Source organism: Lynx rufus, unplaced genomic scaffold (assembly GCF_022079265.1).
Source record: "Lynx rufus isolate CCGP_SWC_20201006 ecotype Redwood Valley unplaced genomic scaffold, mLynRuf1.p SCAF_17, whole genome shotgun sequence".
In the NCBI taxonomy this organism is placed as follows: Eukaryota; Metazoa; Chordata; class Mammalia; order Carnivora; family Felidae; genus Lynx; species Lynx rufus.
In genome coordinates this window covers 37,711,532-37,739,134 of record NW_025814831.1, presented here as the reverse complement: position 1 = coordinate 37,739,134, position 27,603 = coordinate 37,711,532, and the positions used below count along the sequence as shown (strand labels likewise).

General features: G+C 41.9%; 1 protein-coding gene, 1 long non-coding RNA gene and 2 other non-coding genes across 7 annotated transcripts in view; 1 reads left to right on the top strand and 3 right to left on the bottom strand.

The window, feature by feature from the left end:
• Positions 1-615: 615 nt before the first annotated feature.
• On the bottom strand, positions 616-822 carry LOC124512720 (small nucleolar RNA U3). Its single transcript, XR_006962234.1, has one exon. It is a non-coding gene; the product is annotated as a small nucleolar RNA U3 (small nucleolar RNA).
• Positions 823-6,398: 5,576 nt separating this feature from the next.
• The window catches only part of MTHFD1 (methylenetetrahydrofolate dehydrogenase, cyclohydrolase and formyltetrahydrofolate synthetase 1), a 61,629-nt gene continuing 40,424 nt past the window's right edge, over positions 6,399-27,603 (top strand). The window contains exons 1-2 of the mRNA XM_047079529.1: positions 6,399-6,478; positions 21,408-21,492. Of these exons, the coding sequence (XP_046935485.1) occupies positions 6,438-6,478; positions 21,408-21,492 (126 nt within the window). The 5' untranslated portion in view covers positions 6,399-6,437. The remainder of the gene's footprint in view (positions 6,479-21,407; positions 21,493-27,603) is intronic.
• LOC124512128 (uncharacterized) lies at positions 6,472-27,315 on the bottom strand. 4 transcript variants are annotated; one of them, XR_006962070.1, is made up of 6 exons: positions 27,092-27,315; positions 24,317-24,406; positions 11,671-11,803; positions 9,912-10,084; positions 9,657-9,785; positions 6,472-6,893 (listed from the first exon to the last, which is right to left on the bottom strand). It is a non-coding gene; the product is annotated as an uncharacterized LOC124512128 (long non-coding RNA). The 4 variants fall into 4 exon arrangements; XR_006962071.1 differs by lacking the exon at positions 9,912-10,084 and adding an exon at positions 15,054-15,135 and having other exon boundaries at positions 27,092-27,314; XR_006962069.1 differs by lacking the exon at positions 9,912-10,084 and having other exon boundaries at positions 27,092-27,305.
• On the bottom strand, positions 23,005-23,203 carry LOC124512718 (U2 spliceosomal RNA). The gene has a single exon (XR_006962233.1). It is a non-coding gene; the product is annotated as a U2 spliceosomal RNA (small nuclear RNA).

Sequence of the window (27,603 nt, the reverse complement as noted above, 5' to 3'; positions counted from 1 at the left end):
TAAAAGATGTATCAATACTTCAAATGAGAAAAGATACAGTATGTTACACTTCACTATGCTTCAGAATGTAAAAACCATACATTTTTACCATATCAAACACAAGAGAAAAGTCCAAATTTAAGTTCAATTCCCAGAAGAAACTTGAATTGTACAAGGTGAGTGGCAGCCTGGCACGATTTGCCAGTAGAATGTTTGCACAACAAAGAAGCTGTTTCTAGGTGAATGCATCACAGAACTCCAAGGAAGGGAAAAGTCCTTCCAAAGTGATGCAGTAAGGTAGCCCATGACTATTTCCCTAATTAATGACGTGAAAGCACAAAGCGATTTTCATCAAGCACTAGTAAACCTAAGAACTCTGAAGAAAGTGATTCCCCTGAAAGTAAACCTTCCAGAAAATTTGGGGTCTTTTGTGAAATTCTTGAAATAGGTGAAACTTTTGTCTCCAATACCTCATTCAGGGAAGAAGTACTTTGAGAGGAAAAAATGATTTGATTCAATCTACTATTTCTAAAGCAGAAGATGATTTGTCTGCAAAACTGATATTCTAATTCTAAGCAAATACTTTTTTACACTAGAGAAAGTATGTCCCTAATATGCTTTTTTTTTTTTTAAGAAGCCACCCAGACCACGTCCCTTTCTTCTTAATCGCTCAAAGGAGGAAAAGAACCATCACCAAGGGTAAAAAGCAGCTGTAAAAGCAACATCAAAGCCAGCTTCATACTCAGGAAAGGACACTGCACCTCCTCCCTGTAGTTGTAAGTACTCTACATGTTCAGAGAAACTTCTCTAGTAATGAACTACAAAAATGATCCCTGGGCACCTGGGTGGCTCAGGTCATGATCTCATATTTCGTGAGTTCAAGTTCCACATTCAGCTCTCCGCTGTCAGAGCGGAGCCTGCTTCAGATCCTCTGTTCCCATCTCTTTCTGCCCCTCCCCCACTTGCGTGCACACGCTCTCAAATAAACATTAAAAAAATAAAAAAATTAAAAAAAAAGAAATGCTCCCTGAAAGTATAGTCTTCCTGTTATGTATTCTTGATACCAGAATCATTGGGATTATACTTTAAATGTCATCTTCTCATCTTCTTGGTTCTCAGCTCTGCCTGCACATTAGAATCTCAACGAAAACTTTTAAAAAAATACTGATACCCCGATCCCACCCCAAATTCTGACTTAATTGGTCTACACTGGAGCCTACGCATAACTTTTTTTTCTCTAAAGCTACACAAGTAATTTTAGTGTTGCTTTAGGGTTGAGAATGACTATTGTACTATCTTCATTTATAAATATTAAAAATGAGGCAGCACAAAGTGATATTCATTGGAATGAGAGTAATAGTTAATAACTAACCTTAGAAAATAAGCAATATAATTTTCCCCTAAAACAAGGTTTTAAAAATTATATCCCTAAGCAGCAGGAATAGAAGCATGAACAAGACAGGAAATGTATTACAAAGCTTACATTCTGGTGGAAAAAGTGAACAAGTATATAAATAAGATTATTTTACATAGTGATAAGAGTTGTGAATAAAATAGGCTAATGTGACAGTTATGAGTTAAATGAGTAGGCAGGCAGCTTTTGATAGTATACTCAAAGAAGGCCTGTTTTACATATATTAACATAAATTAAATCATATTGTACATTTTATTGAATAACCTGAGTTTATCATTTAACAAAATGTGAAAGCTATCTTACACATCAATATGCATCCATTACATATCTATTGCTCCTTTAACCACTGTATCCGTCCTGATGAAGATTTTTTTACTACTGAAATCAACACTGTGAGGAACACTTTTATACATTTGTACACTTTTATACTCCAGGATAAATTCCTACAAGTGAAATTACAAGGTTAAAGAAAGTATACATTTAAGTTTCTGATAGATAGTATCAGATTGTCCTCAAAAAGGTTGGAACAAATGGAGCTTCTGCAAAAGGTTGCATTTTTTTTCAAGCAACTGCCATTAAGATCATTTGAATAAAAATATTTTGTCTTTCTATTCTCTGTGAAATTATTGATTCTCAATCTTTACCTGATCTGACCAATTTGCAATATATTTGAGTTACCCCTTTTCCCATAAAATTCTTTACCTGTCTTCTAAAGCGGTATGACTCCGTGGTTTTCCTCATAACACACTGGACTCTGCTTTCTTAAAAAAATTGTGTTAATGTTTATTATTTATTTTTGAGAGAGACTCAGCATGAGCAGGCGAGGGTCAGAGAGAGAGGGAGACACAATCTGAAGCAGGCTCCAGGCTCTGAGCTGTCCCCACAGAGCCCAACACAGGGCTCGAAACAATGAATCATGAGAACATGACCTGAGCTGATGCTTAACAGACTGAGCCACCCAGGTGCCCCTGAACCTTGCTTTTCTTTTTTTTTTTTTTTTTCAACGTTTTTTTTTTTGGGGGGGGGGGACAGAGAGAGACAGAGCATGAACAGGGGAGGGGCAGAGAGAGAGGGAGACACAGAATCGGAAACAGGCTCCAGGCTCCGAGCCATCAGCCCAGAGCCTGACGCGGGGCTCGAACTCACGGACCGCGAGATCGTGACCTGGCTGAAGTCGGACGCTTAACCGACTGCGCCACCCAGGCGCCCCTGAACCTTGCTTTTCAATCTGCTCTCCAGGTTCTTCCTCATCTTCTTGAATTCTAAACACTGAAATGTCCTGGGGGTCAGTTCTTGGTCCTTTCTCTACCTACACCCATTCCCTTCATGGGCTCTTATCTAATCTCATGGACTTAAATATCTATTTCATTTGGATGTCTAAGAAGTCTTTGAAAACATCTAAAACTGAATTAAAATTCAAAACCTGCTCCTGCCACAGAGCTATCTTATTTCAATTCAATATATGACAACTCCATCTTTCCAGTTGCTCGAACCAAATCCATTCTCTTACACCCCAATTTCTTCTTTTCAAACAGATTTCTGCTCAAGTCAAATTCCCCAGACAAGCCTTTCTTACCACATTTCTAAAACAGTACTTTCCTGTCTCTTAACCACCATTGCCCATCCTTTCAGCTTGTCTATTATTATTTTTTTTGTTTTTTTTTAAATTTAATGTTTATTTATTTTGAGAGAGAGAAAGTGCGAGCAGGGGAGGGGCAGAGAGAGAGAGGGAGACACAGAATCCAAAGCAGGCTCTAGGCTCTGAGCTGTCTGCACAGGGCCCGACGCAGGGCTCGAACTCACACGCTGTGAGATCATGACTGAGTCGAAGTCAGATGCTCAAACGACTGAGCCACCCAGGCGCCTCTCAGCTTGTCTATTTTTAAAAAATGATATGTCAATATCTAAAATTAGAGCATATATTTCTTTAATTGGTCATTGTTTTGTTACCAGAATATTAGCTGGGGACAGGAAATTCATTGTTTCACTATGGTATCTCTAGCACCCTGAGCAGTAATTTTTTTTTTAAGTTCGTATTTATTTTTGAGAAGGAGTGAGAGAGAATCCCAAGCAGGCTCTACGCTGACAGCACGGAGCCCAACATGAGGCTCAATCCCACAAACTATGAGATCAAGACCTGAGCCGAAATCAAGAGTTGGATGCCACCCAGGCACCCCAGTATTTTTTGTTGTTAGCACAGTAGCCACTCAATAACCATTTGTTCAATGAATGAATGAATGATATAGGTCACATAAAGATATTTTTATTGAAAACCAGGTTGTTGAGGTGGAAAAGACAATATATTTAGAGACGAAGCATCAAGGTTTGGGGCCTGTCCCAGGCACAGCTATACAGCATTGGGCAAGTTATCCTTCAAAGTCTATTTCTCCAGCTGTAAATTGGGGTTTTGCCATCTTCCTCAGCAAACAAGACAGCTGAAATAGTCAATATGTACTTGGTATTATAAGCCACATAAGTTTCACTACCTGCAATTTACCAGGAACATTTGCTTCAATTTTCCTCTTAATTTTACTTGTTTAGGTCAAACCCAATATAAGGGTATGTGTTCAGAGGTCCTCATATTAAGTTATTACATTACATCACTATATTATATATTATTTAAAAAAAATTTTTTTAATGTTTATTTATTTTTGACAGAGAGAGAGAGACCGAGCACGAGCGGGGGAGGGGCAGAGAGAGAAGGAGACACAGAATCCGAAGCAGGCTCCAGGCTCCAAGCTGTCAGCACAGAGCCGATGCGGGGCCCGAACTCACGAACCGTGAGATCATGACCTGAGCCGAAGTCGGAAGCTCAACTGACTCAGCCACCCAGGCGCCCCTATTATTATTTTTTTAAGTAGGCTCCATGGTCAGCATGGAGCCCAACACGGAGCCTGAACTCACAACCCTGAGATCATGACCTGAACTGAGGTCAAAAGTTGGACACCCAACTGACTGAGACACCCAGGCACCCCCATATTACGTATTAAGTTGTACTTCTATTTTGTCTACTTGTGCAAACTTTAAGAATGGTAAAGTAAATGCAATTACTAGAAAAAAATTCACCAAAAAAAATTTAATTCTACTGGTGGTGGTTCTACAAGTCTGTAAATCAACCAAAAATCATTCAGTTGTACACTTAAATCAGGTGAATTTTATGGCATATAAATTATATCTCAATAAAACTGTTAATAAAACAAAAAAGAGATTCTCTGACTCTGTATATAAGGATACTGTAAAATATCCTCGGAATTTAGGAATAAGGCCAAAGTCACCTACCAAAAGCCCAAAATTAAAAAAAAAAAAATAAAAAAGGTCAGAAGATGAGCTCTGCCATTAGTTGAAGCATGCCACTATAAAAGATGTTTTATAAGAAACCCAGATATTTGGTCAATCCAAAATGACCTGAACAAAATCACTATCTCAAAGAGGTATCTGCACCCTCCTGTTCATTGAAGCATTATTTACAATAGTCAATATATGGAAACAACTTATACCCATGGAAGAATGGATAAAGAGAATGTTATACACAATCCAACCCACCTACCCACAAGACTATTAAAAAAGGAAATCCTGCCTTTTAGGATAACGTGGACCTTGAGGGCATAGGCTTAAATGAAGTAAGGGACAGAAAAATACTGATATCATTTATATGTGGATCTAAAAAAGCCTACTTCATAGGAATAGAATGGTGATTGCCAGGGAGTAGGGGAAATGGGGCGATCTAAGGGTATAAATTTACAGCGATTAAGAAGAGTAAGTTCTGGGGATCCAATGTTCAGCATGGTGACTACAACCAACAACCATCAATACTGTATTATACACTTGAAAGTTAAGGGAGTAAACCTTAAATGTTATTGTCACACACAAACTACTGTCATTATGTGAGAATGGAGATGTTAACTAACCTTCTTGTGGTAATTATTTCATAACATACACGGGGATCAAATCATTATTCTACATTTTAAGCTTACATGGATTGTATGTTCATTATCTCTCAGTAAAACCGGGTGTAAAAAATAAAGGAAGTGATCTGAACAACTTAACTTTACAGCTACACCGGGATGACCGCACAGTAAGAACGCAGCTAGTTTCTAGAGCTGAGCGGACAAACGCCCCATCCCGCTTCCGGAGTGGAGCCTGCGGGGAGGGAGTGTCCCCTCCGTGGGTCACTTGGCGCCTAGTTCAAGCAGCGTCCGTCCCCTCCAACCCTAGATCTTCGCGGGGGAGCTGACAAAATTTAGGCTTGCTGAGCCGACGACCCTCCTTGCTTGCACTGACCGACCCCGAGGTTACCCCAGCCGCTTGGGGACTGGCGGCGCTTCAGCTCAGAGGGGGTCTCACCCAGAGCGCTTCGACCTTGGCTGAGTAGGAGATTTCAAAACGGTTACGGGCGCTATTCGGACCCTCGGACTCAGAATAGAGATGGAAGCCCCACACCAGTCTGACAGCGCCGGTGGGCGAGAAGAAGCCGCCCCAGGCCAGCCCTGCGCCCCACCAGGTACCCCGCGCGGAGACCGGCGGAACTCTCCCGGGGAAGCCACGCGCCTTCAGCCCCCGGGGTACACGTTCCCCAGGGAGCAATCCTGCCCCAGAGACCCGCCTCACTCCCGCGCGCGCGAAACCGTTCTCCCGCGAGATCGCCCCTCCGACTCCGCCCACTGCTCCGCCCACGGAGAGCTGGCCTGGAGGCCAGACCCCACTTCGGACAGTTCCCCGCCCCACCCGAAGGCGCAATCTGAAACTACGCCTTCCACCAGCCAATCATTTCCTCTAGTCGCTCATCACCGAGTTCATCCATCTTTCCGGGGCTTTCGGAAGTCCAAATCCCGGCTCTTCACTACAGAAGTGCCTAGGGCCTTCCGGACCGCGCATGCGCATCGACGGGGCCGGAGAGGGGGGAGGGGCGGGTGGCGCAGGCGCAGTAGCATCATCTCCGGGGGTGGTCGCTAAGCACGTGGGTTGTGCTGGCCAGCGCGCCAGTGAAGCTACTGGATCCTCAGTTTCGGTGGTGTCCATCGTGGGCAGCGGACTAATAAAGGCCATGGCACCGGCGGAAATCCTGAACGGGAAGGTGGTCTCCGCGTAAGCACCTGTCATTGTTGTTAGGGCATGTTGGGCTGCAGGCGAGGGTTCTGAGCAGAGTATGCAGGTCCCCATGTTCCCATTTTTTTTTTGCTGGAGGGACACTTGTAGCGCAAGAGTAAGGCTGGCCGGGGGCGTGGGGGAGGACGTAGTATTGAACCCATCACACTTGAAGATCGATCCTCTGCAGTCGAAAAAATGGGGACTTGGGCACCGTCCGCGTTTCTAGAAGGGCTCCCTGATGGCTGGGCCGGCTGGCGATTGGATTTTGGACCAGTTTTCTTAACCCGCCCGACTGTGCTCCTCAAAATGCAGCTGCTGACGGCTCTCTGCCAGAAGAGAGTGCTTGGGACTGTCTGCAGCACCGTATCAGAACTCAGAAATGCAATTTCCTCACTTACGCTGTAATTCGGAGCTGAGGAGACAAATTAATAAGATTAATGAGTGACAAAACTTGACAAGGGTACAAGACTGATTAGTGACGGAGGGACCTCTTCCAACCATAGTTTTCCCACTACACCTGAGTCATCATTTGCTAAGTGGAACCCAATAAGCTTTTCCTTTCCCTTCAATTTCATGCTCCTCTAATACCCTTGTCTGCATCTAGGCCCTAGAGTTACTTTCAAGTTTGGCTCCTGAGTCCTGACACTATTCTGTGTAGCATTTGGCCTCTGCTTGTTCTACCTATATAGGAAATGTAAATGCTTAACTGATGGATATGATTGCCAAACTTACTCCCAAGAAGTACACCCTGCTGCTTTTTGTCTGGGAGGTGACTAGTGGGAAAATATGAGAGTAGAAGAGGAAAGGATACATTTTGTGTGACTTTCTGGGAGGTTGATCTTGGGGCCTTTGACTTCGCAGTTATTTAATAACTACCATAGTTGGCAACAGTAATTGTCTTGTAAACCTGCCAACTCTGTGAGTAAAAGGTTTTTGAGTGTATTAGGGAGTCACTGGTAGTGAAAACCATCCTGGGGCAAAATGATTTTTCCTGGAAGGTAGAGATGGTGGACAAAGAAGGTGAGATGTACAGTAAATGGTAATGAATCTTCCACATTGGGAAAGAGAAACTCCAGACTTTTAGACTGGAAGTCATAATACATCTGAGTGCTTTTGAACATGTGGTATGCTGAATTACATTGTTTCTGCTTGACTTTGCTTTTGGTTTGCCTTCAGTCAAACCTACTCCCTTTACCAGTGGCTTTTTCTGATAAAGTCTTTTTTAAAAGACTGGTTGAAGAGATAATTTAGGCTTGCTCCTTGGCAGGCCACTGAAAATAGGTGCTCAATGGGTACGTTTTTGTTGAGTGGAGAGCAAGTTAAATATGTTTGTTAACTCCACAAAGGCAAATACATGCATTGTCTTGTTTATGTCTATGTCCAAAACACCTAGAAACCTTTCCTTAGTAGTTAGTTATGTGGCTTTAAGCAAATTAGTTAACCTATCTATACCAGCACTTCCTCTGATGTAAAATAAAGATAATATATAGACCATTGAGTTGTTAGGAGAAATTAAATGAGTTCTTAGCTGAAGAACATTTAGAGTTATTCCTGACATGTAATAAGTGTTCAACACATGTTAGCTGTGTTAATGATTAGAAATTAGTTAATGTATACATGGATGATTGATTCATGATCTTTTTGACAGTGATAGGTGCTTGAGATCTATTTCAATGGTTCCCAATATTAACTCACATTGAAGTCACTGAGGAAGATTTTGTTTACTATTTCTTTTTATTTAAACATGAATACATACAGGGGTGCCCTGATGGCTCAGTCACTGAGGCTTCCAACTCTTGATTTTGGCTCAGATCATGATCTCGTGGTTTGTGAATTTAAGCCCCTGTTGGGGTCTGTGCTGAGACCACAGAGCCTGCTTGGGATTCTCTCTCTGCCTCCCCTCCCCCTCAAAAAAACCAAAAACTTTAAACATTAATACATACAGTGAGTGTGCCTATCACAAGTATACAACTCAATGAATTTTTTGCAACTGAACTTAACTGAATAGCACCCAGATCAAGAAATGGCATTGACACCCAAGAAGCCCTCCTTTCCTAAACCTCCGGTCACCATCCCCAACAAAAGTCATCATTTTTAAGAAATATTTGTTTTTGAGAGGAGAGGAGGGCAGGGAGAGAGGGATACACAGAATCTGAAGCAGGCTCCAGGCTCCGAGCTGTCAGCATAGAGCCCAATGTGGGGCTCGAACTCATGAACCTTCAGATCTCGAGCCAAAGTTGGACTCTCAACCAACTGAGCCACCCAGGTGCCTCAAAGGTAGTCATTCACCTGACTTCTAACAATGTAGATTAATGTTGCCCGTTTTTGAACTTTATATAAATGGCATCGTATGGCATAAAGACTTCTGGGTCTGGCTTCTTTCAATGAACATTGTGTTTCTGAGATTATTTCATATTGCATGTAGTTGTAGTTCATTTACTCTCATTGCTGTATTGTATTCTACTATATGAATATGCTACTATTTACTCATCCAGTAACTAGGACACTTAGGTTTCTAGTTTTGGTGATTAGGAGTTTTACTGTTACGAGCATTCTTTTGCATGTCTTTTGATGGAACATATGCATATTTCTGTTGGTTACATATTTAAGAGGATTGTAGAGTAGTAGGACAAATATGTATAATTGTATTTAGTAGAAATTGCCAGTCTTTTCCAAGATAGTTTTGCCAATGAGTCTCATAGGGTACTTTTGAAACATATCAATGCCTGGTGCCCACACCAGACTGATTTCATTTGAATTGGCTAGCAATAAGCCACTGGATTCAGATATTCTCTAAATCTTTTAAAAGCTCATTTCTATGATTCTAATGCATCTTGAAAGTGAGAACCACTTATTTAAAACCTTACATATAGATCCAGTTCTCATCATTGAAGTATGGCAACGATTTGGCTATAAGGATTGAAAGCATTCTCTGGAAGACTGTTCCAGGTACTGGGGGGTCCCCTTTACCCAGCCTGCTCAGAGCTGACATAGCTAACTTTTTACATTGCCCTGTGGTAGAGCAGTCAGTTAGTTCCTAACACAGTTCTTACAGGAGCATTAAGACCAAGGTTTCCTTGTCCTTACAGAAGATCTGTCTTTCATGTGCTAATAAAATGGTTCAGAGACTGCCATACCTTGCCACCTTGACCTTCATGGAGCTTGTAGTACTCACAGTTCCTCAGAGAGAGGGAGCCTTGGCAGGGGGAACAGCCTTCCTGGCTCATGGGGATCTTGCAATTCCCCAGCAACTTGTACTCAGGCTGCAACAGGTTTCTGACTTGGCTGCTGGCTCAGTGGGAATCTGAAGAACAAGATTCAGCTTGAGTAGGCTGGATTGCAGGCGGAGGCTCTGGGCAGGGTATCCCCACCTGTCGTCTTTTACTGGGTCAGGGACACTCTTGAGAGGAAAGGTAAGTGAACTTCTTACATTGCAACCAGGGATCCTGGAGTCCAAGGAAATGGTCCCTCATTCCCCAAGTTTCAGATCAGCTTTCTTGGTTGCCAGCAACTGTTGGGTCTCTCGGGGGATAAATTTGCAAGCCTTCAAGGGCTCTGGGCAGTTTCTTCCCTGATACAGTGTTTGGAATGTAAAATCCCTTCCTTGGGGGGAGAAAGTGGAATAGGCCATGAGTTCTATAGTCAGAATTTCTCCAAAATCCAGTCCACTCGATCCATCCCATCCTGCAGCTGAGGCAATAATAGTTGAGGCTAGAAAGTGATGCGATTTGGCCAAAGATTAATGGCAGAGGTTCAAATGGAACCAAGTCTCGTTCACCCAGCGCATGGCATTTTTCACGCTATCAGGCACTTATAACTTTGCTGAAAGGAATTTCGTAAACTAATCTTTGTCTTACTTAACAGCAGTCTCTCATTGCTGTGCTTCCCACTCTGCTGAGAAGACCATCCTTGACTTTTGTTTACTTTTATTATTTATTTTATTATTTTCTTTTATCATTTATTATTTTATTATTCCTTTATACCTTCCTGGAAGCCAGGACTAGACAGAGTTCATCATTTCCAGATTCCATCTCTGCCTGTTCTACCCTGTGGGAAATCTGGATCTAGTTGCCAAATTGTCTCCCTTTGGGAGGAACACCCCATTTCTCCCTTAAGGGGAGTTTGAAGGTTGCAGTCCAAGTTTGACAGTTGGGAGAGATCTGAGGGTCAGAGACAAGTGTGTGTCGTTTTTGGGTATTTATTGACTTATTCAACAAATATCTCTGTGCCTCCCATATGCAAGCACTCTTTCAGGACCTAGAGATGATGGCAGTAAACAAAATAGCTCAAATCCCTGTTTCTGGAGTTTGTGTATTGATAGGTAGAGATACACAATAAAGTAGGTACAAAAATGTGAGGTGGTGAGATGTGCCAAAGGGAAAACCAGAGCAAGGAAGAGGGACAGAGATTCCTGCCACATGGGGGGACTGTAATTTTAAATATAGGAATTAAGCTCATACTATTGTAAAAGTGACTTTGGGGCAAATACTTGAAGGCTGTGGGGCCATGAGCCTACCGATGTTATGGGGAAGAGGGTTCCTGACCAAAAGCAAGCCTGTGCCATGGACCTTTGACCTCATTCTTTAATAAATGACTGCCTTAGGGTCAACAGTGAGGGCCCCAGAGAAGCTGACTAAGCATAACTGGGTGAAGTACACTGTCTTTGGCGGTGACCCACCACCTTGGCTTAAAAGAGGTGTCCTTAAAGAGACAAAGGGATGGAAATTAGATGGAGGAACCGCCCTGATTTGTGTGGTGCCTAAATGGGGTATCTCCTGATCAGATGGGGGCCCTAAATGCGGGGCAACAATCAGGTGGAAGCCTGTGGGGACGAGGGAGGTGAAAGAATTCACCTGAGGCAGAACAAAGGAGGTACAAGTTTATTGAATATGCAGTGAGGGAGAGGAGAGGCTGTCTGCTTGGAGGCAGTGGAAAGAGGCAGCTTTTCAGGAGGGAAAATGAGAGGTTTGGTGACATATGGAATTTTCCCTTTTTTGGTAACTGGCTGGTTGTAAGCAGCCCGTTGGTCCGTTAAGGCCTCTGGATATTTCAGGGTGGGTCGCCTGATGGGCCTGTCTGTGTTCAGCCTGGTGGTCACTGTGGCCCTTTCTGCATTCCTTTGCTCAAGCCTGCTTGCCTAAAAGTGGCCTCCACAATTTGGTTTTTAGGCTAGAAATTACAATTCTTACCTGTGTGCTTTTCAAAGTGAGACTTGCTGGATTTTGTGTGATTTGTTTGCTTTTCCTTCTTCTGTTTGATATACCTGAGCCCACTCCCTCCATCGGTGGCATTTTTCTTGGTCAGGTCTTCTTTCTGCAAAGACTGGTTGTGAAGAGACAGGCAGCTTGCTACTTGTCAGGCACTGAGAGAAGGTGCTCTTAGTTTTTCTGGGTTGAGCAGAGCAAGTTGGATAAGTTTGTATGCTCCCTGTGGGCGGAATCCCCAGATCTAGACATAGCGCTGCTCCCTCTGGGGAGCACGGGTAACTTAATTTACCTCTTTGTGCCTTAGTTTCCTCATCTGCATGTTGCGGATAGTGATGGCACATAATTCATAAGGTTGTTGAAATTAAATGAGTCATTCATTACTTTTAAAGCATTTGGAGCAGTTCCTGGCCCATGGTAGGTTTTAATGAATTGGTGCTTTATAGTTAGTATCTGTTGAATAAATAAGTGGTGTCTGTGTTTATCCAGGCTGTGTCTTTGGTAGCTGCCTTATAACCTTGAACCTTAAAATTAGAATTTGTCCTACTGATCAAATATAAAAATGGAACCGTGCTATACATTTAGCTCCAGGGCTAGAAAAATTATTTCTGTGAAAAGAATTTGCCCACCACAGAGAAGGGCTGCTAAATGTTGATAAGCTTTTCATTTTGTCCCGTAGATAAAATACCTGTAGACCTTTTGTGCTTAAAAAGATTTGCCTGTAATGAGATCCAAAGTGCAGGCCTTTCAGAAGTTACACGGAACCTCGAATGCCCAAGCTGGCTTGACTCTGGGAGCCTTGCAGGGGAGTGGGATCTTCTGCAAGGTTGTAACTAGGCCGCCTATCTAGGCTACTGGAGTATTGTTGTAAGCGGACCCTGGCAGAGTCTGGAGCTGGCAGCCAACTACTGTGGCCATGGCTCCAGCGAAAATCCTGAGGATGTGGCCCAAGAATAAGTGTCTGTCCTCATCCATCACGAAGGTTGGCACCAGGCAGTTTGGGATTTGGACAGTGGGGCTTTGAGTAGGGGTGTGTGGTCCCTTGTGTATCCCTCAGGAAGAAGGAATATCAGGTTAGCCTAGCATGGAGTAGGATCCCTGGAGCACAGGGAAAAGGCACCCTCTCCTTCCATGGACCCTGGTAGGGGCTGAGCAGGGTAGAAAGACCAGGGCAAGTTAGTGAGCCTTGCTTTCCTCTCTTTTCCTCTTCTGTACTGTGGGGGTGGCCGTAGCAATCATTTATACCCTGGGGTTGCAGAGAGGGTTAAAAGGGTGTGTAATGTAAGGCTCTCAGAACCACAGAGCTACTGTGGGCTACTGTGGTTACGACTGTATCCACTGAGGTCTGATCCATAGTGTTGAAAGTTCCCAGCACCCCTGCACTGTGCAGTTAGCTCCCCTTGATACTCTCCTGTAAGGTATCTCCTGGCACTGTCCCTCCGTGAGCTTGAAGGAGTGGGGGGCAGATGGTGCCACAGGATTCCTCAGCCACCCTGGCCACCTCACCCTCCATTTTGCAGTTTCTGAAGCTTTGGCCAGAATGACTAACTTGACCAAGACTTACAAGGCTGGGGGGGTGGGGGGTGGGGGGAAGAGTTATAAGGCTGATGGCAGGGACTCCACAGTGTATTTTTCTTCCTAGCCAAGGGCTTGTTACTTGCTTGCCAAAAGGAATTGCAAACTTGTATCCTCCTGTTAGGAGATGAAAGGACAAATTAAATCAGTTTGGAAGGCTCCCAGACTGCTTCTCTTCAGAAAGTCATTTTCAAGGTTGGAGACAAGTCAAACCTTCTTGCTTTGTTAGCTAAGTTTTTCTTATCACCCTTGATAAGAAGTTCTTTCCCTAGAGCCTGGGCTGGAGAGGTATAGCTTTGTGTTACTGGTGTTTGAGGAGTACCAGGAAAGAGGGAGTATTTCTTTAAAAGGTTTTGCCAGAGCCTAAAAGGAATTTATCTTCAGTGACCTAACGTGATAAATGATCTTTCGTTTTGGTTCCAAGTACTAGTCCTTGTAAGCAGCCTCCTAAAAATTTATTTATTTATTTATTTATTTACTCATTCATTCATTTATAATTTACTTAAAATTTTTAATGTTTGTTTATATTTGAGGGGTGGGGAGAGAGACAGAGACAGAATCTGAAGCCAACTCCAGGCTCTGAGCTGTCAGTAAGCAGAGAGCCTGATGTGGGCCTTGAACTCCTGAGCTGTGAGATCATGACCTGTGCTGAAGTCGGCCACTCAATGGACTGAGCCACCCAGTTTCCCCAAACAGCCTTTTAGATGTAAGCCCTTTTTACCCAAGTTTTTCCTTTAGCTTTCCATAAAAGCAGAAAGCTTAGGTCTTTGTGAGGCTTTTCTCAGAGAGAGCTCTTGGCCTGCTCTTCCTCTCCAACCAGAGGCCCCCAGTCTTCCACCTTCTTTCCACATTCTGCTTGGATGATGATCCAAAGACCTCTTGGACTTGGGCCCAAAAGCAGCTCTGATGGCCAGATGTGTGGTTAATGGGGAGACCAACTCTGCATGTTGGGCTCTTGCTTACAGAGCCTCATACGTGGGGCCGTCCTGTGATGTCTCATAACTCTTGTTACCAACTGACAGTTACAAAATGGTGGCCTAGCGGCCAGATGTAGTTATACATTTTGTTGGGCTTACAGAGTTATTTTTAAAAATTGGATTGCTTTCCAGCACATTTATGTGTATAATTATACCCCAAAATCTGGAATCCTGACTTTTTGAGAGGAAAGGGAAAGCTTAGCAATGCTGTGCTCTCTATTCTTAATGTCACCAAGTTTGTTGGATCAGAGTAGAAGCTTCCCCCTCTCCCCTGTGAGGGGGAAGGGTGGTGGGACCACATTGTTCAGGAATCCTACCACACTTGGTTGTGTCCACCTGGACTTGGCAGTGTTTTCCACTTTGTGACCTTTTTCTAATGCACCTTTTTTCTGTCTGTCTCTCTCTCTAATGCGCATTTAATCCACTTTTAAAATTGTACGTTTCAGGAAGCTTTTCTTGACCAGTTCAACCTGGTTTCCCAGTTCCATGTGTTCTCTCTAGATCAGTGGTTCTCAAATGCGGCCAGTTTGCCCTTTTCTCCACCCCAAGGCACATTTAGTCAGGGCACATTTGGATGTGTCTGGAGACATTTTTGGTTGTCGGTTGGGGACTTGTCATCTATGCTGGTGGCATCAAGAGGTAGAAGCCAGGGATGTTCCAGAGCATCCTACAGTGCACAGAAGAGGCCCCTCCAACGAATAATTATCTGGCACAAATGTCAGTAGTGCAGAGATTGATAAACCCTGATCTAGAAACTTAAGGAAAGTAGTTATTGTATCATTGTGTATATGGATTAATGATACCTTGTATACTCACTGAGAATTAGAAGATTCACTAGAATTTTACACCATTAGCTGTTTTCACGTCCTGAATGTCAGGCACTTTACCTTCCTTAGGTCTTGGAGAGATTGGATGGAAGAATTTTACATTAGAAATTTTTATTGGAGCATGAAATGGATTCACATTAAGTTTTCAAATATATATTTGAGGTATCTGTCAAGTTTAGTGTATATTTGCATTAATTATAATAATTCTTACATTAAATATTTTATTCTTCAACATAATGAAGGAAAGTACTGATACTAGTTGATCTGTATACTGATATAGTATAGCTGTTGCTATTATACCATGTATCAGTGAAAACAATCAGGTGTTTTTTAAATGCTTATTTTTTTATTTTGAGAGAGAAAGAGAGAGAGAAAATCCCAAGCAGGCTCCAGAGCCTGGCACGGGGCTCAGTCTCATGACCTGAGCTAATATCAAGTTTGACAATTAACTAACTGAGCCACCCCAGGACAATCCTCCCCACCTCCCTCCCCCTTTCTTTTTTAATAATTGAAACAGTTCTAACAAGAAGGTAATTTAGACTTTTAATTTAACTTAACTAGGAATTTGAAATATATGTATTTCTTGGAACACTAGGTGGCCTCACAATCACAATTGTTTTTACAAGAAACTACGTGTTTTTGTTTTTGTTTTTGTTTTTTAATTTGAAGTATTTATTTTTAGCAGCATAACATTGTATGGACAAATGAGATAAAGCAACAAATGAACAACATGAAAACAATGCAAATAAAATATGTGTGTTGTTTTGCACAGTTAAAACTTTACAACAATAATTTACTCCTTGGGAAGTTGGGCAAAAGAAATTTGTGTCCTTTAGAAAAGCCCTACGTACTGAATGAAGATGAATGTCCTTCCTTTTTCTCTGATTGGTTACTAAAGGTATATTCTGTTCACCTTTGAGAATCACTTGGGAATTACTCTAAGCTTGTGTTGTATTTCAGTGTTTGTTGACTGAGGCAGCTTTATTTTCATCATGTAGATTTCTCAGCCAGGTGGTTAAATACCCTTTACCGCCTCCTTTTTCTACCTATAGCTTCTGTTGAAATGGCCCTGTTGGGTTATATTTTAGCAATGCTTTTGTCTCTGTCATAAAATGTCCAAAATTTGAAAATGAGCCAACATTTTATATCATAAAGAATGAGTTGTAATTTGTACTGGGCTTTTCCAGGAGTAATTGTACAACTTTGGCAAAAGAAATCTGGGTGACTATTTACGGGTATTATCTGACTGGGACTCTCTGGGGGTAATGTGATTCTATAGGGACATGCATCTTTGACTTATTGATTAGGCTCTTTAACAACTGTATGTGGCAGAAGGTAAGTTGGAGAAGAGAGTAATGCACATGACTCATCTATACAGATTTAAACAAATTTTGACAGGTTGAAATATAAATGATTAAAAAAATTTTTTTTTGAATGTTTATTTTTGAGAGAGACAGAGCGCGAGCAGGGGATGGACAGAGAGAGAGACACACACAGAATCCGAAGCAGGCTCCAGGCTCTGAGCTGTCAGCACAGAGCCCAACACGGGGCTTGAACCCACGAACTGCAAGATCATGACTGAGGCAAAGTCAGCTGCTTAACTGACTGAGCCACCCAGGTGTCCTGAAATATAAATGATTTCTACCTTGCTTTTCACCCCTTAGACAAAAAGATACCTCCAGACATTGCATTTTATTGGCTAAGAGCAATGCTTCTCAACTTTGGGTACTATTAACATTTGGGCTAGATAATTGTTTGCATTGCATTGTAGGATATTTAGTTGCATCCCTGGCCTCTACCCACTAGATGCCAGTAGCAACTTAGTTAAAACTGCATCTGTGTCTGTATCTAATCGGCTATGATTATTTTACTAGTATCAGTTTAACAGGACCAGAGGCTTTAATGGTTTACTGCCACTTTGTCTTACCACATTCACCTGCACTTTAGTACTGATTTCTCCTCCACTGAGATTGAGATGTATCTTCCCTTAGGTTTTAGAGAATGTTCATGCAGGATGGTGAGACTCTGGCATATGGAGGTCTACCATCCAGGCATCAGGGGTGTTCTCCAAGTGCCTATTTCTGCCTCACTTTTCCCTGAATCTTTATTAGCAGTGTAACTCATGGGCCATGGCTGGAAATCAAGGCATCTGCAACTCAAGAAAGTTTCTGTTGATTTAGCGGGTGTCAGTGTTTCAGAAGGTGTTCTGTGATGTGGCATTTTAGCTTTCTGGAAGTAATGAACTATGAAAACTAAAGAGTTTCCCAGCATTTAACTCCTCATAGCTCTCTGACCCTAAAATAAAGGTAGATGAGGGAGAGAGTGTTAACTTTTCTCTCCATGTCTTTTATAGTTTCTGAGCTTCAAGCATGCTTGCACTTGGCTGTTGTTATTCTGCTTTTCATTCCAGAGTTCCTCAGTTAGTGGCCAACTCAGAAACCAAGGCAGGGAAAACCTTATAAGGGACCGTGGAGACCTTATTACAACTGTCTTTTTAAATTTTTTTAAAAATATTTTTTAATTAAAAAAATTTTTAAACATTTATTATTTAGAGAGGGGGCACAAGTGAGCGAGGGCAGTACCACAAGGGGCAGAGAGAGAAAGAGAGAAATGGGGCTCACCAGAAGCCGGTCTTGTGCTCACTCCATGCAGGACTTGAACTCACAAACCGTGAGACCATGACCTGAACCCAAGTCAGATGCTTAACGACTGAGCCACCGAGGCACCCAGTTTTTTTTTTTTAATTACAACAATCTTGGTTTTTTTTTTTCTCCTCGCTAAAACAGAAAAGTTTCTGCCTATTGCTTTAGTGTTTTGGGCTGTGTAATTCTTGCTGATTGTGGTTTATGTGCATTTTTAAATGTTTCATTGCTATTCTGATCATGTCTCATAAGGATACCTAAATGTTAGCTTTTAAACAAATCTTTCTAGTTGGAAGAATAACCCTGCTAATGCAACTTCAAAAACAGTCCTGCTTCTTAGAGAAAAGCTTAAGGGAGTCACTGTAACTGATCTCAGTCTATGATCTTTTTTAGAAAAAAAAATTGCACACTTAGATCCATTTAAATTATAGCATAGAAAATACGGAACATTTTGTTCTTTGCTCTTAACCTAGTGGGCTGAAATATTTTCCACCTATACCACCTTGTAGTACTGGGTTCTCATAGTTTGCTACCTGCTGGGTAAGGATATTACTTTTAGTTGTCCCTAGAGTCCCTTCTTCAGGCCTCAGATGGTCATTATTCTAGAATCCTTATAAGATTTGGGAAATGAATTCACAGTATCGGTATGAAATCTGCTCTGTGCCTTAAAATATTTGTAGTTGTCAATCTTCCCAGCTCTATTTTACACCCCCTCCCCAAACCTCAAGAGTCATCGGTAGCCCCGCATTTTCTCTGTGCTTCATGTTAATATATCTAGAATCCAGCCACTTCTTGCCAGCTATGGATACCAGAGTCCAAGGCACCATCCCCTCTGGCCTGGATTTTTGCAATTTGAATAGCTTCTTGCTTGTGTCCCAGATTCTCACCATTCTCCCTTTAGTCTGTTCCCAGTTCAGCAGCCAGGAGTAATTTTTCAGAAATGTTAAGTCCTGTCATGTCAGCCCTGTTCCAAGTCTTCTAACAGCTTCCTATCACATTCAGAATAAAAGACAGGCACCCCACTTTACCCTATCCGGTTACCGCTTCTCCTGGGACCCCATTTACCCACTCAGAGCCTTTGCGCTTGCTGCTTTCAGCTAATTGGCTTTCAGAACACCACATGACTGCTTAGAGCCTGTTTCTATATCTTGAAATAGGAAGGCCTTTCCTCCCTTGGCCATCTCGTAACATTATTGAGAATTTCGGATACAGGTTTCCTCCACTATTCGACAGTACAGTATTCCTATGAAACCTTTCATAAACCAAAGTGGCACAAAGAAAAGAAGCAGGTTTGGAAAATTTTTCGAGCATTCCAAGACCCAAAAAATAACCTCACTTAGGCTTCTCTGATACCTGAGGACACATCTTGCTAATAGATGCGCAAAATACATTGAGATAAAGCCCAGACACTCACACAGTTCAAAGCTCTCGTGGCTTCATGCTGAATTGCTGAGTTCCCCAGGAGGGAGCTGGGGAGTACCCTTCAGGAAGGGCTTGCTGCAAAACAAACACTAAATGCTGTTTTGTTTTTGTTTTTGCTTTTTTTCCCCATAAAGGAAAAATCCTCTGTATTCCTTTGGGCTAGTGAAAACAGATATTAATAGAGGTTTTTCTGAAAAGCAAAGTGGCAAACCTGAACTTTTGAAAAGCAGGGAATCCCTGCAACGAGCTGTTTCCTCTGATGGTTCATTGTTAATGTCTTACATTGTGCCTGGCAATGGTTCGCCCCCAAGTGAGCTTTGTTTGGGTTGGGAGGGCTAAAGGAGAACCTGTAGGAACCTGTGCCTAGGCCTTTGTGTTAATATAATGGTTGGAGGGAAGGGAGGGGACAGGAGAGAGTTGAGTAGCCCAGCACTACACCTAGTTGTCATGGTGGGGAGGCAGCCAAGGCTAGGACTGCTGGGGAGTTTCAGAGGCAGGGCCAGTGGAAATGCCACGTGTTTCCTGTTCTCTTGTGTTAGAGCAGAACTGTGATCTCCAGGTCAAATCTCTGATAGAAAAATCCAACAATCTGTTCATTCTTTTGAACTATATTATTGTATGGGATAATTGATACAAATGATTTTTAGAAATAAGGTCACAAGCTTGAGATGATGAGGGAATGTGGGGCAAGCCGAGGGCAAGGTGCAGGCTAACAGCAAGCCCACCCCCACCCCCGCCCCCACCAGTGGGACATGTATAATATTCCTTGGACACTCCCAGGCTACCCAAAAACATGGAAAGGACAAAAAACAAATGGTTAAACTGATAAGAGTCTCCACCAGTTTACCAGAAAAAGGCAATCCCATTATAGCCTAAAGTCCAGGAACTCCCTAGTGTCTTAAAGTCAATGCTTTGCTAGAGGGAAAACCACCTTAGCTTGACAATAGCTAGGCCTCCAGCATGTGAAAGTCTGGAAACTCCCTCTTGACTTTATCTCTCCCGATTGCATAAAACGGTCACCCCTACACTTGCAGTGTAACTCTTTCTGCCCACGGGTCCTGTCCCCTTGCTTTAATAAAATCACCTTTTTGCTCCAAAGATGTCTTTAAGAATTCATTCTTGGTTGGGGCCCCTGGGTGGCTCAGTGGGTCAAGCGTCTGACTTCACCTCAGGTCATGATCTGGCAGTTTGTGAGTTTGAGCCCTGTGTTGGGCTCTGTGCTGACAGCTCAGAGCCTGGAGCCTGCTTTGGATTCTGTGTCTCCCCCACTCTCTGCCCCTCCTATGCTCATGCTCTGTCTCTGTCTCTCTCAATAATAAATACACGTTAAAAAATTTTTTTAAAGAATTCTTTCTTGGTTGTTGGCTCCAGACTCCATGAACCCCCCCCATCACCTCAAAATTTCATCAGAAATACAATTTTGAAGTCTTAAGTATGACTTCTTGTATCATTCAACATTCTTACCATTGACGAGGCTAATCCAAATAATCTATTTCTTGTAACACCTGTGCCTATTTATGTCCGTTGTTTATAAGTGTGGAGGACTGGAGCAGGAACTAATCAAGTCAGAAAGAGGGAAGAGATGTTTGTAATGTCCATATATATTTCGTATGTCAAATGTGGTTGAGATGAAGAAAGGCAAATGATGTAATCTAATGTACTTGATGTCTTGTATTGTCGAGAAGTTGTATGTTGGTAAATTGATTTGTCCTTTGTTTCATGAGAGGTTATACTTTTAACCTTGTGTTAAATTCTTCTGTAAGGAAAATTCTTTTGTGAATTGGAATATATTTATAAATTCATATTGGCTTTGGAGTGCGATTCATTGATTGTCATTCAGCCTTATGTGGGTACCCTGTGATCATCTTAGCAGGGAAAGTTGAGCAGGTGTGAGCTGTAGTTCTTTCCTGCAAAAGTTTTTCATTTAGCACCTGGAGAGGGGGAATGCTGAAAAAGATGAAGATTAACAGCCTTCCAGAAGTGTTGGTTCAAGTTTTCATTTATTCACTCTATGATTTTGAATGCCATCAACTAATATGTTTTCAACTAAATGTCCTCATTCCGCATGGCCCAGTCAGTGTAGTTAGGAGTTAGAATCTAAGATCCACATCTACTCGAGTCCTGGAAAATGGATGCGTATCCGTAATATCCTCAATTATACCAGATAATGTCTATTCAAGGGAGGTATTTTTAATTTAAAAGAGAAACGGCCTCTTATTAAATGACTTACTTGCACTTGAGACATTCAGTGTTAATTCCAACCTTTCCTTTTTCTCTAGGCAAATAAGGGAGAGACTGAAGAACCAAGTCACTCAGATGAAGGAGCAAATTCCCGGTTTTATACCAGGCCTGGCAATTTTACAGGTATTATGATAGTGTATTTGCACGAATATCCTCTTTTCCCAACTCATGAGTAGCACTTCAGACAGCAAGCACTTCACGCGTCTTCCTTCCTTTCTCTTTCTCTTTCTCTTTCTCTTTCTCTTTCTCTTTCTCTTTCTCTTTCTCTTTCTCTTTCTCTTTCTCTCTCGGTTTCGTGAAACCTCCTCATACCTTTTCAGGCTCTCTCTGCAGGCCGCTCTTCTTCAGCTCAGCTTGTACATGTTGCTGTATCCTGGCATCTGCTATTCTCTGGGGCACCTCTTCCGTAGTCCAATGTCCCTAGACCTTTGGTCTCGGGATCCCTTTACACTTAAAAAATTTTAAGACCTTAACGACCTTTTGTTTATATGGATTCACCCATTGATGTATACTGTATCAGAAGTTAAAATGTTTTTAAATATTTATACGTTTTAAAATATCAATAGTAAGTTTATTATATGTTAGAATGAGTAACATTCTTATGAAAAAAATAACTTTGAGGAAACAAAATTGAGGGGAGCTTGGGTGGCTTAGTTGGTTAAGCGTCCAACTTAGCTCAGGTCATGATCTCATGGCTTGTGAGTTTGAGACCTGCTTTGGCCTCTGTGCTGACAGCTCAGAGTCTGGAACCTACTTGGGATTCTGTGTCTTCCTCTCTCTCTGCCCTGCCCCAGCTTATGCTCTCTCTCTCTGTCTCTCTCAAAAATAAATAAACATTTTTAAAAATTTTTAAAATAAAATAAAAAACAAAATTTAGTGAGAAGAGGGGCATTATTTTGCACTCTGCTATCTGGCTTAATGAAAGACACCTGGATTCCCACCTGCTCTTGTGTTCAACCTCTTGCTACATGTTGGCTTGATTGAAATATATGAAGAAAATCTGGACTTGTATAGATGTATAGTTGTAAAAGGGAAGAGGGTTTTTTTGTTGTTGTTTTGTGTTTGTTTGTTTTTGTAGTCTTCCCAGGTAATTGTGGATACTTTTGTTACTACAACAGGACTCAGTAAGTTTTTATAGTTTAGTTGCAATGTGGAATCTGACACTGTGCAGTGAACTCTCTCGTGCTTGGTTACATCCAAACCCACTGCTTTATGTTGCAGTTTGAATGGATATTTACCCATGCTTGGTTTGTTTTGTCTTCATTCCTCATTTAGAAAATAATGGTTCACTGAATTATGCAGATCTTCTGAATGTTAACACATTTCATTACGCAATGTAAAGAAAAGCACAATCATTAGTATCACAACAAACTTATCAGAAGAGTCTTTGATTATTGAGAAGCTTGAGGAGCTCACAGGAGTGGATAAAAAAAACTTCTGATTTTCACTTGAAAGCTCAGATTTTACCTTGGCAACAAATACTATTAAGCTATTTTCCTTCAAGTAGCAGGCTCGCTCTGTCCAGTTTTGAGGAAATATTTGCCAAATATTCAAGCGTGAATAATCGTTGTTTGTCAGCTGTTTTTTCAAGTAAAGATAGCGTTCCATGTAAAACTGTGGCAGTTCAGCTGGCCAGGAGAAAAAGCACAGGGCTTTTCCTGGAGACCACCACTTCTGTGTGGGGCACGAGTGTTTGATGAGCCCTTCCCAGTTCCCCACACAGGATATAAAAAGACATGTATGCAAGGGTTGAGGTTTAATAAAATTAATCATTTTTACTGCTTCATCGAGAGCAGTTCTACACTTGATCTCAGCCAAAAGGCCGAGAAGCGATCGAGAGCACTTTAAGTGAAATTGGCATCTGTTTTTACTGAGAGTGTGGCAGTGACTAGTATAGTTTGGTGCCATTGCCTTGATTTGTGCTAAGTCTCACCCACCATTGGCTCTGCAGCCTCCATACAGATGTGAAAAAGGCAGATGACATCACGGTATCATTATAAAGTAGTCTGGCACTTGAAAGGGTCTTGGGGTTCCCTCAAAAGTGGGTAAGCTGCCCCAAATCTGGCAGTTTAACCTGGCTCTCGATACCAGCTCTAGGTCAGTAACTTCTTTTTTTTTTTTTTTCTTTTTTCTTTTTTAAAAAGTTTATTGTTGGATTTACATCCAAGTTAGTTAGCATATAGTGCAACAGTGATTTCAGGAGTAGATTCCTTAATGCCCCTTACCCATTTAGCCCATCCCCCCTCCCCCAACTCCTGTAGTAACCCTGTGTATTCTCTATATTTAAGAGTCTCTTATGTTTTGTCCCCCTCCCTGTTTTTATATTCTTTTTGCTTCTCTTCCCTTATGTTCATCTGTTCTGTGTCTTAAAGTCCTCATATGAGTAAAGTCATATGATATTTGTCTTTCTCTGACTAATTTCGCTTAGCATAATACCCTGTAGTTCCGTCCACGTAGTTGCATATGGCAAGATTTCATTCTTTTTGATTGCCGGGTAGTATTCCATTGTACATGTATTCACCACATCTTCTTTATCCATTCATCTGTCAATGGCCATTTGGGCTCTTTCCATACTTTGGCTATTGTCGATAGTGTTGCTCTAAACATTGGGCTGCATGCACCCCTTCGAAACAGTATACCTTGGATAAATGCCTAGTAGTGCAATTGCTGGGTTGTAGGGTAGTTCTGTTTTTAGTTTTTTGAGGAACCTCCATACTGTTTTCTAGAGTGGCTGCACCAGTTTGCGTTCCCATAGGTCAGTAACTTCTAAACCTGGGCTTCTTCTGAATTCTGGACTCTTGGTTTCTTGGAAAACTCTCACTTCCCTTCCTTCTCTGATCTCCTTTGCTTCCTGTTCCTTATTTTCCTGATACCTAAACCATTTGGATGCCATAGGGTACGGCCACAAAACCCCTTTTCCACCTATTCCTTCCCTCAGTGCGCTCACCTGGTTCCATGGCTACCCGGGAGAGTCCTTCCTGATTGAGGCCTCTGTCCAGGGTTTCTTCCTGAGCTCCAGATTCACCCAGTAGGACACCTTCAACAAATTGGTAGGAGGCATTCAATGAATGTTTTGTCAGATGGACACATGGACAGACGCACATTTGAAGGGTTGACTTGGATGACAGGAAGCCGATAACTTTCGTTTGAAATTCCCTTCAGAGATGGCTGCTCCCTCACTTCACATTTCTGGTGTGTCTCCACATGTTATCATTTAATCCCTTACTAAGTTTTCTGTTCCGTGTTCATCAAGAATTCCAGAGTGAATCGTTCTTAAATACTTCCCCCTGTTGCTGTTCATTATCCAGGAGGCCTTAGCCGAGAAGAAAAGCACACAGGCCTGGGTGTGTTCTTGGCTGTGGTGGGTTTTTCATTTCTTTGCAGATTAATGAGAATCAAAGGTATATGTTGTGGGCATTCACTTGGTTCGCTTGGGAGACCAGTTATTTCTTGACTTATTCTTGTGAATTGTTTAGTGTAGAAAGAGGAAATGTGGTAGGCAAGAACTCTATTTCTATAAACCTTTTCAGAAGATTTCAGAAAGGATTCAAAAAAACAATCCCAATATTAGCAATATTGTGATTTTTTTTCCCCTGTTTTTAAGATCAACTTCTGAACTCGTATTTCGAATTTATTGATTGCGAGACTTTTTGTTACATAAACACTTCTGCAGCTTGTCTCCCCTGTGTTGCTGCCAGTGAAACAGTGTTAGAGTATTTTCATCTTGCACTTCAGCACCAAAGTTTACAACATCTTTCCCTGATGCAAGGTTTACATATTATGTTGTAATCACGTCCTTGCTACCTTGGACCTCTTGGTTTTTTTTTTTCCCTCCTGGTGACTGACACCATCTTCCCACACACTCAACCAGAAACCTGTACTCTTCTCTTTAGGATTTCTCTCCCTCACTCTCTTGAGTCCCCTTAGTGAATGTCATGCTATTGATTGTGCCTCTCATAAGCTCTTTCAGTTTGTACTGCTTTCACCCTCTGGGGCCACTGCAGTCACCTGCTTACAGGTTTTAGGGTTCTAATCTGGACCCTGCTAGCCTGTCTTTAGCTGCTGCTGCAGGACCCACAATCGTCCAGCCACACCCACCCTGTCCTTTACAGGAGTGAGAGTACTGCTTATACAGCGTGTCTGCTGTAGTCCAAACGGTTTGTATATATTTCTAGTTGTTCTGAGTTGCATACTAGCCCTATAATCGTGTTTCCTTATAGTCACAGTAACTGATGCTCAAAAGATCGTGGGTACTTGCCCCAAACCAGTCAGGAAGTGCCTGCGTCTGGGATGTGAACCCAGGTCTGTCTATCTCTGCACCCCATTTGCTTTTCCTTTTTGTTTTCCTAATTCCTTAGCATTGCAGTCAAGGATATTTGTGATGTGGTCCAGGTATATACACCTAAAAGTTGGATTTTTTTTTTTTTTTTAAAGAACAATGGACTGGTGACTTCCCAAACAACTGAATACTTAAAGGAAATTAAGACTTGACTTTTCACTATAAGAGATCAAATTGAGGCTGTATTTCTATCCCTTTAGCACATAAAATATTCATTATTAATATAATTCATTAGTTGCTTCCTATCAGGAATTATTCAGAGTGTTTTATATATACTAACTCATTCAGCCCTCACAAAAGACATGGACAAAACAATAAAACGAATAAACTCAACTGGTCTGAATATCTACAGAAGGTTCCTGAAGCAGAAAGAAAAATTGATAAATAGGCCAACACCCAAGATATTTTATGGCATAAAGCAGGGATCAGTAAACTGGGGCCCCATCCAAATGCTGCCCAATTTGGAAGCCGTTAAGAATGAAGCAGAAGAATATACGACAGAGTATGTGGCCCCCAAAAGCTAAAATATATACTGTCTGACCCTGTACAGAAATAGTTTGCAGACTGTTGGTGTTAAGAGAAAAAAAAGTCCCTAATTTATTCTGGGATAGGACCTTTTTAGAATAATGCAATTCACCTTTTTCAGGGAGGAAATTAGCATTACTGATAAAGTGCTTCAGTGATTTTCTTGATAAACTGTGATGGGATTAAGATTTGTTCTCGGAAACCAGTCTTCCACCTACTCACTTGACTGTCAGTCAAGAATCTACTGTTTTTCAGCTAAACATTCTTTCCGCATCTAGTCTACCAGTGATTGTGTAACCTTTTCCCCTATGACGTGTCCATACCGAGAGGCTTTAGGAGGTCTTTTCATTTGCACTAGGCTTACCTTAAAACTTTGATACATGCTTGTAATCATAACTATTGCACTTTATTTTTAAAACTGGTGGCAGTTTTGGAATTTTTTAAAAAAAGATTTCATCTTTTAAAAATGTGTATTTTTGAGAGAGACAGAGAGAGCAAGGGAGGGGCGGAGAGAGAAAGGGAGAGAATCTCAAGCAGGCTCTGCATCGTCAGCACAGAGCCTGACGCTGGGCAAGGACTCATGAACCATGAGGTCATGACCTGAGCCAAAATCAAGAGTCAGATGCTTACCCTCACCACCCAGCCAGGTGCCCCTAAAAGATTTCAGTTTTAAGTAATCTCTCCACCCAGTCTGGGGCTCAAACTTACAACCCTGAGACCAAGAGCCAGTCGCTTAACTCCACCATCTGAACCAGCCAGGTGCCCTTGGTTTTGGAGTTTTAGAAAAATTCTTTCAGAAATATGCAGACAGAAAGCAGTTACCTGTAAAAGAACCACAACAAAAGACTTGAGACTTACCACTAGATGCTGAAGATAGCATTTATGAAGGAAAACTTCGTGACTCCAGATTCAGCCAGGTAAATCCTCTCGAGGGCAAATGCAGCAGAAAAATATTTTCAGATACACATAGACTCAGAAAAATGCCCACATACCTTTTCTGGGAAAGTGACTTAAAGTTGCATTTCCGCTACCTGGGGGATGTATGAAGATGAACTATAGAACAGAGAAGTTGTGGTTTAAAAATGTCTGGCAGTGAATAACAAAACCATCTAATCTCAGAATTGAGTTTAAATAACTAATTGTAGGGGCCCCTGGGTGGCAAATTGTGTTGTGCGTCCAACTCTTGACTTCAGCTCAGATCATGTCCCAGGGTTGTGAGATTGAGCCCCACTTTGGGCTCTGTGCTGAGCATGGAGGTTGCCTGGAATTCTCTCCCCCTCTCTCTGCCCCTCTCCCCTAGTCATACTCGTGCACACAGCACACTCTGTCTCTCTAAAATAAAAAATAAATGTAGTTTAAATATTAATGAT